Source organism: Fusarium proliferatum (genome assembly GCF_900067095.1).
Source record: "Fusarium proliferatum ET1 genome assembly, contig: FPRO_scaffold011, whole genome shotgun sequence".
Lineage (NCBI taxonomy): Eukaryota > Fungi > Ascomycota > Sordariomycetes > Hypocreales > Nectriaceae > Fusarium > Fusarium proliferatum.
The window spans coordinates 666958-679166 of NW_022194800.1; the positions used below are offsets into that span (position 1 = coordinate 666958).

A 12209-nucleotide genomic window follows, 5' to 3' on the forward strand; every position below is an offset into this window, starting at 1 on the left:
ATATTTCATTTAGCACTTGAACACGGCAGGACCAGGGATCTTGTAGGTGGTGGCTGTTATCTCTATTAGCAAGACTTAAACTTCAGCTCAGACGGAAGGATACTCACCCTGGTAAGGGCTGTAGGTAACACCGGGGTCAGTGCTGGCATACGCTCCGGGGAAAGCAACAAGGTTTGAAGGAGTTGTGCTACCGGAGCCGGAGACCTTGAGCTGATGGCAGCCAGGGTAGAACTGGGCTCCGGGATATCCTGAGGCGGAGTGAAGAGCAATAAGCTCATGGCGGACAAGGTAATAACCAGGCTTGATGCACTCAGGAATGGTGTAGTTGACACCCGAGTTACCAGACTTCATCAAAGGGGTCTGGTATGACAGCGTTAGTAATCTTAGAACCTCGTATAATGAGGACTTATACTTACGGTAGCCCAGTTGTTGCTGGTTCCGTCACGTCCAGCCTCCTGAATCTTGAACCAGACCTTCTGGGTACCAGGCTCCCAAGTATCACAGCCTGAATCGGGGCAACGAGCCATGTAAGTAATGACGGGTCCAACATGAGACTCGGGCCAGAGGGTCCACTTCAGGTTGACAGTCGAGCCAGCCTTAGCATCGGCATGGAGAGCAGCAGGTGAGCTTCCCTTGATACCTCCAGCAGTGTAGCCGTTGCACTGCATGTCGATGGAGGTGACATCCTCAACAGGTCCGTTGCCTGGAATCGGACGGGAGATGCGCTTGGGAACAGGGTTCATGTAAGGGTCAGTGTAAGGATTGTAGAATTGATATGTCTGTCCATTAATAATGCCTGTTTCGACATATCCATGGGCAGCAGCCAGGCCAGCAGTGGCGAGAAGTGAGTAGAGGAAGTGCATGCTGAATATCTTTAAAGCTATAAGGGTGTATGGAAGAGCTACAAGGTAAAATGAAAGAATGATCTGAGATCTGGGGTGTAGAAGCTTGACGATCACATCCTATCGTGAAAGACCGCCATCTTATATAACGATGAGGACGATGTTGAATAGACACTAACTAACAAGAGCCGGTAGCATGTAGATGAAACACCCCCGAGTATTTCCACCATTCAAACAAATGTTTTCAATACTTTAGTTTTGGAGACTCTCATGATCTAAACGAAAGCCAGGGTGAATTCCCCAATTGGGGAGTGAAAGCTCGGAGCTTCGATGATCATCCCAATTAAGCATCATACCTTATTTTTACTCCGCGACCGAATTGACAGCCACTGGTTCACATCTCGCTAGCCAAGAATAGTTCAAGGATTTAGTTGCAGATTGTCAGCCTTCTTATCATGACCTGTCGATGGAGATATTGAGAAGTCGAGATAATTGTAGACGCCATCATGAGGAGCACGTGATATCAGGATGGCTTACGGGCAATCACTGCATTGAAACACCAAATAATCAACATCCCCATCACCATCACCATCAAAACCCTGCCTATAAATTCGTCCTTAAGCCTGCCAGATACTGTAACAAAATCTAATCGATCGGTTCTCAGCTACCATGCGTTTACCGCTGGAGGTCATGGGACTCATTGCCGAACATGCGGCTCAGCACTTCAGAAATGCATCCCCATTCATCCAACCCACGAATCAAGAAGAGGCAATAAAGGCGCAAGAACACCACCGTGACCTCTCAAACCTAGTCCTCTCATGCAAGACTGTTTACAATCATAGTCGACACCTCCTCTACACCTGTCTAATCCTGGGGAATGCTACCGACATAGTCGCCGCTCTGGCCAATATTGTCAAACATCCACAAGTCGGACCGTCTATCCGTCATATAAGGTGCTGCACGGAGCTTCACTCCGAAACAGAGCGGGATAAGGCTTTACAGCATTGGCTGTTGAACCACTCACACGATGGGGCACTACTCCAAGACACCCTCAAAGCAGAAGCTTTACATCCTCCTTGGTGGAATGAAACAGACATTCCTTGGACATGCTGGGAAGGATTTGTATACGATGACTGTACAGAGTTTGCACTCTTGGCCCTTCTGCATATGGTAACGGAGCTAGAGACGCTTTCTTTCCAACAGCTTGATGCAGACCTCATTACAAATTGGGAAGAAGAGCGAGATCTGCGAGTATCTTTCGCGGAGGCTCGGGCTGGAGCACGACCCTTCTTAGGTTCGTTACGAAGTCTTCACTTTGGTAGTGGGACGTTGGGTGGTATGGAGAACTTTCTTTCCAATCAGCCGCACGAAAATCTAGAAGTCCTGGTCCTCGATGGTATAGGTATTGAAGGCTTCAGCCGATGGTCCCGATACTTTGAGTTCAAAGGTACTCATCTGAAGGAGCTTTACTTGGGAAAAAGAAAAACATCTTCTAAAGCTATTATTGACCCTCTTCTTGCTCAAAGAGAATGGGTCAATGGCAGGTGGGTTACTCCAGGACCAAAAGAGCTGGAAACCCAGTCTGAGGTGTGTGTGGGAGGCGAAGAAGCATGGAGACTCTCGGTTCCAGAAGCCAGGGATACTATGGATTGCCTCAAATACTTCAAGAATCTCAGGGTGTTGGATGTTGTTTTTGACAGACCTCCTGATTGGCCATCTAGGTCGTTGATTGCAATCAAGAACATTGCTTCAGAGTCCTTGGAGGTTTTTAGAGTCGAAGGATACCCTTTCAAAGTTGTTCCAGGAGATTTTGGACCATGTAACACTGCGTATGAACGTGCTTTCGTTCCTAGATTTCATACGGTCGAGTAGGTTAGAGGCTACACTATCTAGCTAAGCACTTTTTCTTCAACTAAATGGCATCAATAACTTTTCTTCTTGAATAAGGTCATTGTACTCCAGTTACTTTAGAGAGATATCTTGAACTATTATATGGTAACTACTGCCATGTTACCATGCCCCTGCTGGATTTCCCACTCCTTGTTTAATTATCTATAAACTTGGGATAAACGCGACCTATTCTTAGTTCCTTTTACCTCCTTTTTAAATAATGTTTACTTTACCAACATCCATAACTCGATCTCAGTCATATATGCCATACAAAAAAATGCCGGATTTTATTAACCTATCTCAGCAGGAACCCACAACGTTCCCACTGAGATTCCCACTTCGGCATTCTAGTAGAATCGAAATCTCCTCTAAACACTCTCCTTAGAACTCTCGAATTTCTTGCAAGCAACTTTCAACTTTCTGTCAACTCGTCTGTAACCACAAGGCGATAAGGCCCCCCATCTTCCAAGATATCACTGGGCTTCTTGAACCAGGAGCAAAAATGTCAAAAAACATACAACAGCGGGGATTCGCTGGTCGTCACCGACCCAACTACTAATCCGCCCCTTATCAGCTTATCTATGGGAGAGCGGACGGGATCCCGAGTTCTCTGATAGGTATGGTCGTATGTGAAAGATCGTGGTGTTGAGTAGTCTCAAGACCAAGAACAACACAAGCACATAGCGTTAATACCAAGTGATTACATCACCAAATAGGATATGGATTTATTAGTGTTATATTAAAACATATTACAAACCTTGAGGCTTCTTCCGACTGAACGGACTATTTAGAAATGTCCACGGTGTTGTTGGTGGCGTCTTTGACCTTATGATATACAGCTGTCATATCGTTGAATCACAGCCGACTTTAACCCTTCTTGGAGAAATTGAGTATTACATACACAGGAAGTTCTGTGTGCATCAGCTGGTTTCTTTGTCTGCTGTTCAACATGGATAGTGTCTAAGTATATGATAATAAGCTTCATACTTGTCGAAATGTTTAAAGACGAGTGCTTATCGTCACCTGCCGAGCAACCAGTGAAGACAAGACGATTGGTTCAGTCCTTCTTACTTGCAGTTTTTTTGAGTTCCTGAACGAGAGACAATGTAGGTACTCAAGTTCATTCTCAGGTTCGTTGGAGAAAGTTGAGTCTTGGTGCTTGTTTCAGGTATTGCTTCTGGCAAGTCATATTCATAGCCGTAACACCGAAGGATGAAACGAATCTAAGGATGATCTATATTAACAATACCGCTGTAATTGTGCCTAAGAGATAGGCAGTTTGGTAAATTCTAGAAGACTGCCATACGTCTCTTTGCAGGCTGGCTATGAGAACCAAGTTGCAGCTCGACAAGGCAACCGGATGAAAAATAAGAAGATATAGAAATACGACTTACCCTGTGGCGATCTGGGGATCAACGAGTGAGTACTCGCCACTTTCGCTGCGGCAGTTGTCTCGCGTCTTCCGTCCTCTATGGAGTATCTTTCAATTCTGTGCGACAAACAACGTCGCTTGCTTCAACGCTCAATTGAGACTCAATGATCATTGCATCACGACAAAAATATGCCGACTCCAATGAATTCGTAAAATTTAAGTAATAGCGTACAATGAGCCTGCCAATGATGTTATACCCGCTCGATGACGGAGTTCGGTAAAGCCACGCCTCTATGATGAGTGTATGGGTCGGACTCGATGCCAATTACCCTGTACAAAAGAAACGATCGTGAGAAAGGAACAGGATAGCTTGGATCTTTGAGGTAACGCGCAAAGAATGATCTTGCAACGCTCGAGCTTGTCATATGACGTCAAGTTTTACTGGTGTCCCCAAGCTTAGGAGTTGTTGTATCAGCTATCAAAACATCTTGTAACCGTGGGTACAAGGCTTGAACTACCCTGTGTTCTGATATGTCGCAGCCTTTTGAAGTGATTTGAATAGTTTGTACGACACCTCAAACCTTGGTGTTGAACTCTTTTGCTCCCTCGGGCGAGATACCCTAGATCGTTAGAACCGTTGTTCACCAGGATCTGACAGAAACCCGAAACAGAAGCAGCCCTTCTGGAAGAATGCGACGGTTACGGCCAAGATGCAGCTTTTCATTCTTTAGGCATCCAGATGTTACCAATCTGCTCCAATACCTTGAAAAGGCCTCCCACCCTCGTCGAGTCGAGTGTAACCATACGTAGTATCAACTGAGATTCAAGATCACGCCACTTTGAAAGCAAGCTGTACCGGCCCATTCCCTTGGAATAATGCGTGCACCCAAGCATGTAACATAAAACATGAGATGTCAGTTTATATCTCATGCCTGATAACTTGGCGAGCAGCTTGAATTTGGTGACATGCACGGTACTGCCGGCAGCTCACCAATGTCGGCGAGATCATCGATATTTGGTTTGTTTTTGTCTCGATTGTTTTGAATTGAGTTCGAGACGAAAGATGGATTTGAGTAACCTAAAAAGTCACGCAGGCTTCCAGAGAAGAGCCTATGGGCATTCAATCATCTTAATGCATTGTGGATTCTTGGATATGGATGCATGCGATAATGCCGCGGCCTTTCCTGGAATAACTCGCTCACCAGGACAATCTGGGTGAAGGATCATAGGTCAATAATAACGGGCCTCACATCCAATGCATCCATGATTTGATGCCGACCGCCGTCAATGTTGATCGAAACGTGCTGATGAGGATGTCTCGGATGTTGTCTTGGTGCTTTTTGGCCGTCCCACAAAGATCAGAATTTCCTTTCAGTATGGCACTTTTGTTGTCAGCACTCGTTGTTTTATGCACCTCAATCGCAGATGAGGCTCGATCAAGTAACTCAATCTCGTTCTTCTTTCTCTTCTGTCTTCAAGGTGATGTCGCTTGGCCATCGTCATGAAGCAGCGGCTAACAGTGGGTTGGGCAACACACTACCTGCACGCTGAACTGCAAGCGGCAACTCAGCAAACTAGTGAAAGTACGTATTCGTTTGACGAAATAAACACCAACATTAGTTATTGGCGATCTGGCGCGGAATATCGCAGGTTGGGGTGAGGCACGGAAGCTGGCGGGCATTAGCCAGTCGAGCGGACTGCAGATCACCGACAGGGCAGTAGAGGGCATGAGAGGACATTAGTCTAGAGCCTAGAGGAAAGCGAGGAGAGGAGCAGCGGACGCTGCACAGCCCAATCTCAAACCTGACAGGTCGCCCAAGGGTCATCTCGTAACTGGTCCCGTGACGAAAACTGACAACGGCTGAGTGAAACATGGCTTCGCGGGAGCCTTAGCCAGGCCTCCGAGCGATCTATTTAGATTTTAGTCTGGTGAGCCTAGGCTGCTCACGAGTTGCGTGGACTAGTACGCGAGCTTTGAATAACACAGTAAGACAGGCCAGCCTCAACACGGCACCCTGGGCTGAATTGCCTATCCAGGAGCAAATGCGAAGAAGCTCAGCAGTTTGAGTTTTATGGCTGAAATCTCGATCTGAGCATCATCTAGATTGCTGGGCAGGACTGTCGCAGTAGCTGGCACACGAACATGCAATAGTTACCCCACAACTCTGCACCACGGCAAAGATGACCAACAAAGATAGATAACAAAGTCAGCGCAACCCCAGATTCACCTTCGAATCAACAAAATTACCAACAGACCCTGCAGCGTGTGGGGGAACAGACCCCGCGTTTTTGGCAAGCCAGTGGATGGGTGATGGGGGGCGCAGGGTCAAAATCTAAGCACGAATAGGGAGGCAGCGATAAGAAAGACACCCAGCGAACTGAGATGGGACTGAGAGCACGAGGGAAGCTCTGGGAGGGGGGGTATTAGAGTTTCGGCCCATGACCAAAACGAGTCGAGAACCACTTCAGCTGTGACAGCTCAATCCTGTTCTCGTGACTCGGTTGGGGCAAGATAGAGAAGACGTTGCCAGTGATGTCACGGCGATCAAGACCAGAGAAAATGGTAACCAAGGAAAAAAAGACAAACAATTTTCGAAACACTGATTATACCAAGGACGCGCAGGGAGATGACTCCGATCAGCAGTGCGAAAAACAGGAGTGCGGTGCTCTCTGCCCCGTAGGAATGAACACCTGGCGATCAACAATGGACTCTTCTCTGACTGAACACTGAGCTTAAGAGAAGGGTTGGGGTTGTGTTCTCGTTACTGTGCGTCACCACTAATCTTCACCCTCCCACCATCTGAAGAACACTGGAATTCAATCGCGGGGAGCAGACTGGCAGACTGGCCAGGCTCAAAAGGGGAGAGCTGACCCGTCGGCACCAAAGACATGGCGTCACTCAAGAAAGCGAATCAATGTCTTGCACAACTGGTCGTCATTCGTGCATCCAAGACCCTGCAGACAATGACAGGAGGAGGGCTTTGAGGCCCCCTGACTTTTGTTTCTTGTACAGCGTGATGCTCATCCCACAAAAAGTCAACCGCAAGAATGCCGTTTTGTACACGTGCTCACAACAATGCAACAAACGAAAAGTATCAGGAATGGCTGGTTCCGGGAAGTACTTACAACAAGCTGGGCTTGATTGATAGTGCAACCGCCGGACGCGGATGGAAATCACGCGGGAACACAAGGAATGGGAAAGTATAGATAAGAGATTCCCGCCCCGAGGCTCCGGCGGTGTTTTTCGGGCGAGGCCCGGAGTAGCTGCTGAAAGACCTCCGGTTCGGCCCTCTCTTCTCTCCACTGACTCGTGGATCGCCACGTTAAGGGCACTCCAAGTGCCGGACGAGTAAGTTGTAGTATCAGTGGTCGAGGCGATGATCAGAGTGAACTCATATAGACATTATTTCGTTCCGTCCTCAACACCGACCATTCCGATCGGGCAAAACAATCTAGATTGCTATCGCAGCTCTAACTGGTGGGTGGGTGGCTGGATGCTTGGTGAGGTGTCTTATCAGCTCGGGCACGCGATAGAGTTCCGAAACGTGACCCCCAACTTGCACTACGAATCATCAAGTACCTACTACCTCAAGTAGGCAGCTAGATTCAAATAGTCTTCGTATCTCGCCCATCAGTTGTGCTCCAGATACTGGCACGTATCTATCATATCATAGGCAGGTGAAGTTGCTGGGTTCTGAGTGGAACAAATCCAAACGGCTCGTTATCTGTTGCGCCAGCTGGCTCCTCTCTATTTGTCCTGTCCTTTCAAAAGGTCTGGTCAGTCCACTGTCACATTGATAAATTGTGCAGCTCATCAATCCCTTTGAGATCCTTGCATGCGACATTGCTCGACGGGACAACCAGCCTGACCAATTCTCACCCATTTTCCTTCCGTGTGGCCGATAAAAGCGTGAGCGAGGCTTTGACACGGTTACTGACTACTACAAGGGCTGTGCTCTTCGTTGGCGCTTCGAGCGGACCTTGGACCCCGAAACACAAGCTTCCTTGTGACTCGCCAGTTTGACCAATATTTGTGGTTTGGCTTTTGAACTGTCGAGCTCAATCTCAGACAATTGCTTGGCACGCTGCCCTGCCCAAGGTCCCGTTATTGCAGTCTGAACACGCCCCTCCCGTGGCCTCGTAGCCATGCGTCGATATTGAATAAATACATCCATTGTTGTCGTTATCACTCACCAGAATACGAAAAGGACCATATCTTTTGCGAACAACAACTTTGTGTTTCTTCTGTCTGCCTGGACGGCAGTTCTGTGTTATTGAAACAATATTGGAAGCCGATATGGACAGCAAGCAAGCTTCTCCGCGGCCCTAAGATCAGCAACCTTGTCTAATTTGATTTGTCAATAACAGACCCCTGCGGCATCTGGATGAAGACACACGAGCATTACACGACAGCAACAAAACCCTTTTCAGCGCTGCAAGGCACGACACGACCCGTTGTTCGCGGTAGCGTAATCCAAACGGCTCGTTCTTTCAACAAACTTCGATTCGAGGAGCCACTTGGCCATCAAAGACGTGATTCGTTCTTCACCTGAGCTCTAGGGCTTTAACGAATTCGCAAGCGTCACGCTTGATCGACGAACCAATCCTGAGCTTCGTGTTTACGTTACTGAAACTGCTCGTTACTGTGCACACAGTTCGCTGGGGACAAGACGGACACGCGGTCATCCCCGGACTGGTCTTCCTTGCTTTGCTTTGCTTTGCTTCACTTCTGCCGCTCCGGTTTCGCGGTGCGGATCTCATACCCGGCACTGGCTGGGCCTGGAATCGAAGCTTGTTGAGCCTAGGCAGGGTCACACAGCTTGATCCGAGAAAAAGGGTCCTTTTAGGGAGGAAAAATCATTAAAAGTCAGGGCAATCAAGATCAGGGGACTGATCGACAAACGAGGGAGGGCCTCAATTTTGGGAAAAAGAAAAGAAAAATAAGTGAGACCTGTGACAAAGCAATCCAGGGCCCAGAAGACAAAAAAAAAAAAGAAGTTCGGGAAACCTTTCAAATCTGCCCCGTCCTCAAGGAGCAAGAAAATATTGGACATTGATATAGGGTGTCAAAATAAACTCAGCAAAAGGTACCCTAAGCTTATGCTAAGTTACCTAAGTCTTTTTGTCATTTAGGATCAAGGTCCTGAGTTTTCTTTCCTCCCCGAGCCCGTCCGCAAAAGGCTGAGGCGTGGAAGTTGACTGCCGCTGCAACAAGGCCCACAGGGCAGTTTTGAAGAGGTGAGGACCTTCTGGCTCCTGCCAAAACCCCCAGGAAGCCAGAGAGCCACCAACAAGACCCACTCCGCTCCGCTATTGCCAGATTGATTGCAGCGCCTGCCCGCCTGCCACCATCCAATTCCCACTGTCCACTCCTGCCAGCACACCAAACCCCCCCTGGCTCTTAGCCCCGAGGGCAGGATCAAAGGTACCGACCCCAAGTCTCACCCTGTCGTGTCGCACTTGCCCTGTCTTGGATCCCGGAATTCGGACTGGGGGGTGGCCACTTCAGGCAGGATGATGACTCCACGCTCTTTCATGCTGGCGCAGCGTCAGAGGGAGAGCCACCATCAGCGCCCTCCTTCCCCTTGTACTACCGGTGCTAGTCATCATAATACTTTGTCTATTCCGACTCCCTCTTTATCTCCTGCCTTCACTCCCATTCCCACACGTTTATTCTCCTCCTCACCCTCACCTTTATCTTCTTCTGTTCTCTTAGATACTTCCTCTCCTCATCACCAAATATCAACACCGATAAACAGTGTACACTATCCATACCAGCCATCACCTACGTTCAATACCAAGTTGGCGACTTCAACAGCAGCGACTTCGAAGTCGACCACATTCCCACTTCCGCGCTGGTCGCCAAACTATGACGATAGCAACAAGAACATTACGGTCACCATATCTTCAGCTCAACCGAACTCCAATGCAACAATGGTTAAACGCAAGGATTGGCGGGAGACTTCAAGTCTTGCCCCTTCGAGCCCACCAAAGACAACAGTTAGTCTGACGATGAGATCAACGACACCTACAAGCCCGGTCAAGATTCCTACCACCAACAACCGATATGGCGCCCATCCTCAAAAGCGTCACTCATCACAGAGGAAACGAAGCAGTGACTCTCGATCTTCGGATAAGCTTTCACCGTCTCTTGTTGCACTCTTGGCTGTTACAGATATTCCTCGACATAAGCAACTTCAAAGGCGCCGCCGCCGTTCCGAGAAGACCCTGACAGTTCAGGAGGTTATTGACTGTCAGCATGCTTCGGAAAAGGAACTGAGCTGGACATTCGGTAGCCCTCTGGACATGCTTCTATCCCCACCCCAGGAAGTTGCCGACGATGATGATAGTGTGAGCGATTGCAACATTGGTTCCGGCATGTCAACAAGAACTTATTCCATCGATTCCATCCCATCACTGGACGAGTCATTCTCTAGCGAATGCCTCTCATCTCTCGGAAGCCCAAGGACACCTAGTCCATGCTCTCGCAGGACTAACTTAACGCCCATGCGAAAGTCGCTGGAGCCTGTCATCTCTCCACCTGGCTCCGTTGACGAACACCCACTGGCTGGGGATGATGTTGACGTCGACGAGCTGGACTTCAGCTCTCTCAGCCAGCCTGAGGAGGCTCAGCCCAAGTCTCAGTTCCTGGAACCGTTCAAACCCTTGAGGTCCGTCTTCAAGTCGAATCTTACCGCTTCACTCCGAGCTCTTCGATCAGCGGCCCGATCTTTCTCGGTTCTAAACCTTCCTTCTATCCCACCGGATGATTACTTGACTCGATCTATTCTCACCATCGACCCCAACGTTCCCTATGCTGATGAGCGTCGGCCACCCGTTTCCGAGGAAATGCCTTCTGCCGCAGTTCGCCGCTATCTGAATCCTACCACTAACGCAAGAATCGAACCGCCAACCAAGACTGTTTTTGCCGGAACTTTTGCTGCATCGATTCAGATGCGAACTTACAAGATCCAGCGCTCCCGAACAGCCCCGGGCTCTACCCGAAACTCTTATCCATCAACATCGCTCCAGTCGCAGCCAGCCCCTGTCCCTCAGCAGCCACAGCCGCAGGTCCCCACTCAATCGGTCCCAGGCATGCGACAGCGGGAAATGCGTGAGAACTCCGACTTCATCCGTATCGCTGTCATGGAAATGGCGATGCGCAAGCGCGGAAAGCTCGACGACCAGCGACCGGGCCGAGCTCGTTTCGCACTTCCCCCACGACAAACCTCAACGAAGCCCTACGAGATGGGAGCAAACGGTGTTCCGGCTCGCTGGATTCCTATCACAGCCTAGGTGTCCATCGCTGTGCCGTACCTAGAATCGACACCACAAATCAAAAGGCTTGAATTTCTCGATTTACGACATGCAACACGTCATGTACCTGGCCATGGTTTCTTTGCATTGCAACGAGGCCGGTTCAGGCAGGACAATCCACGGAAGTGCAGCCGATTTGGGACCCACTTCGTGGACTCATTATGGAGTTTCTGACGTTTAACCATGCCATTGGATGCGATGATGCAAATTTTTTGCCCCCCATCTCAATGGAAGGGTTTTAGAAGCATGCCCACGAGCGATGGTCCCACCACCCGACGATAGGCCCTGGAGAAAGTGCAACACGACTTTTGACGGAACCAGAGCAAAGCGATTGACCTGGTTCTGACTCGGGAAAACCGGGTCGAAATTAGCATCACTCAAGGGGATTGGCCACCGAACACGAACCCGAAACAGCCTGGGCCTCGGCACTCATGGTTATTTCACCATGAGGGCATCGGCCAAACACAACCTGACAACCAATCACAATTTCCATTAGACATGGGAATACTTCATCATTCTAGAAAGCGAGTGGCATTTTCAGGAGTTTCCCGTCATTACACGTTTTTTATTTACTTATTCCCCTTTCTTATCACCGCAAGGTGGAGAAAAAGCGCACAATCACCGGATTGCCAGGAACTTATTTGTCTCTTGTACATTGACCAAAATTTCTCATATTTCTTTTTTCAAACAGGATGTTTCGGCATTTGACCCCCGCCCAAGCGGGATCGGATGCAACTGAATAAAATCCCGCTCAAGGCCGGGCTTATGGACAGCCTTGGGACGCGGTC

General features: G+C 48.8%; 3 protein-coding genes and 1 non-coding gene across 4 annotated transcripts; 2 read left to right on the top strand and 2 right to left on the bottom strand.

The window, feature by feature from the left end:
* Window positions 1-9: 9 nt before the first annotated feature.
* Window positions 10-863, bottom strand: FPRO_08413 (uncharacterized protein; the record flags this gene model as incomplete). The annotated part of the gene is made up of 3 exons (XM_031222078.1): window positions 10-53; window positions 108-360; window positions 417-863. The coding sequence occupies 3 exons, from the start codon at window positions 861-863 to the stop codon at window positions 10-12; spliced, it is 744 nt and encodes a 247-aa protein (XP_031087573.1).
* Window positions 864-1511: 648 nt separating this feature from the next.
* On the top strand, window positions 1512-2714 carry FPRO_08414 (uncharacterized protein; the record flags this gene model as incomplete). The annotated part of the gene is made up of 1 exon (XM_031222079.1): window positions 1512-2714. One exon carries the CDS (start codon window positions 1512-1514, stop codon window positions 2712-2714), a length of 1203 nt encoding a protein of 400 aa, XP_031087574.1.
* A 529-nt stretch (window positions 2715-3243) lies between these two features.
* On the bottom strand, window positions 3244-3359 carry rrna9. The gene has a single exon (XR_004093523.1). It is a non-coding gene; the product is annotated as a ribosomal RNA (ribosomal RNA).
* Window positions 3360-9621: 6262 nt separating this feature from the next.
* Window positions 9622-11400, top strand: FPRO_08415 (uncharacterized protein; the record flags this gene model as incomplete). Its single annotated transcript, XM_031222080.1, has 1 exon — window positions 9622-11400. One exon carries the CDS (start codon window positions 9622-9624, stop codon window positions 11398-11400), a length of 1779 nt encoding a protein of 592 aa, XP_031087575.1.
* Window positions 11401-12209: the final 809 nt, after the last annotated feature.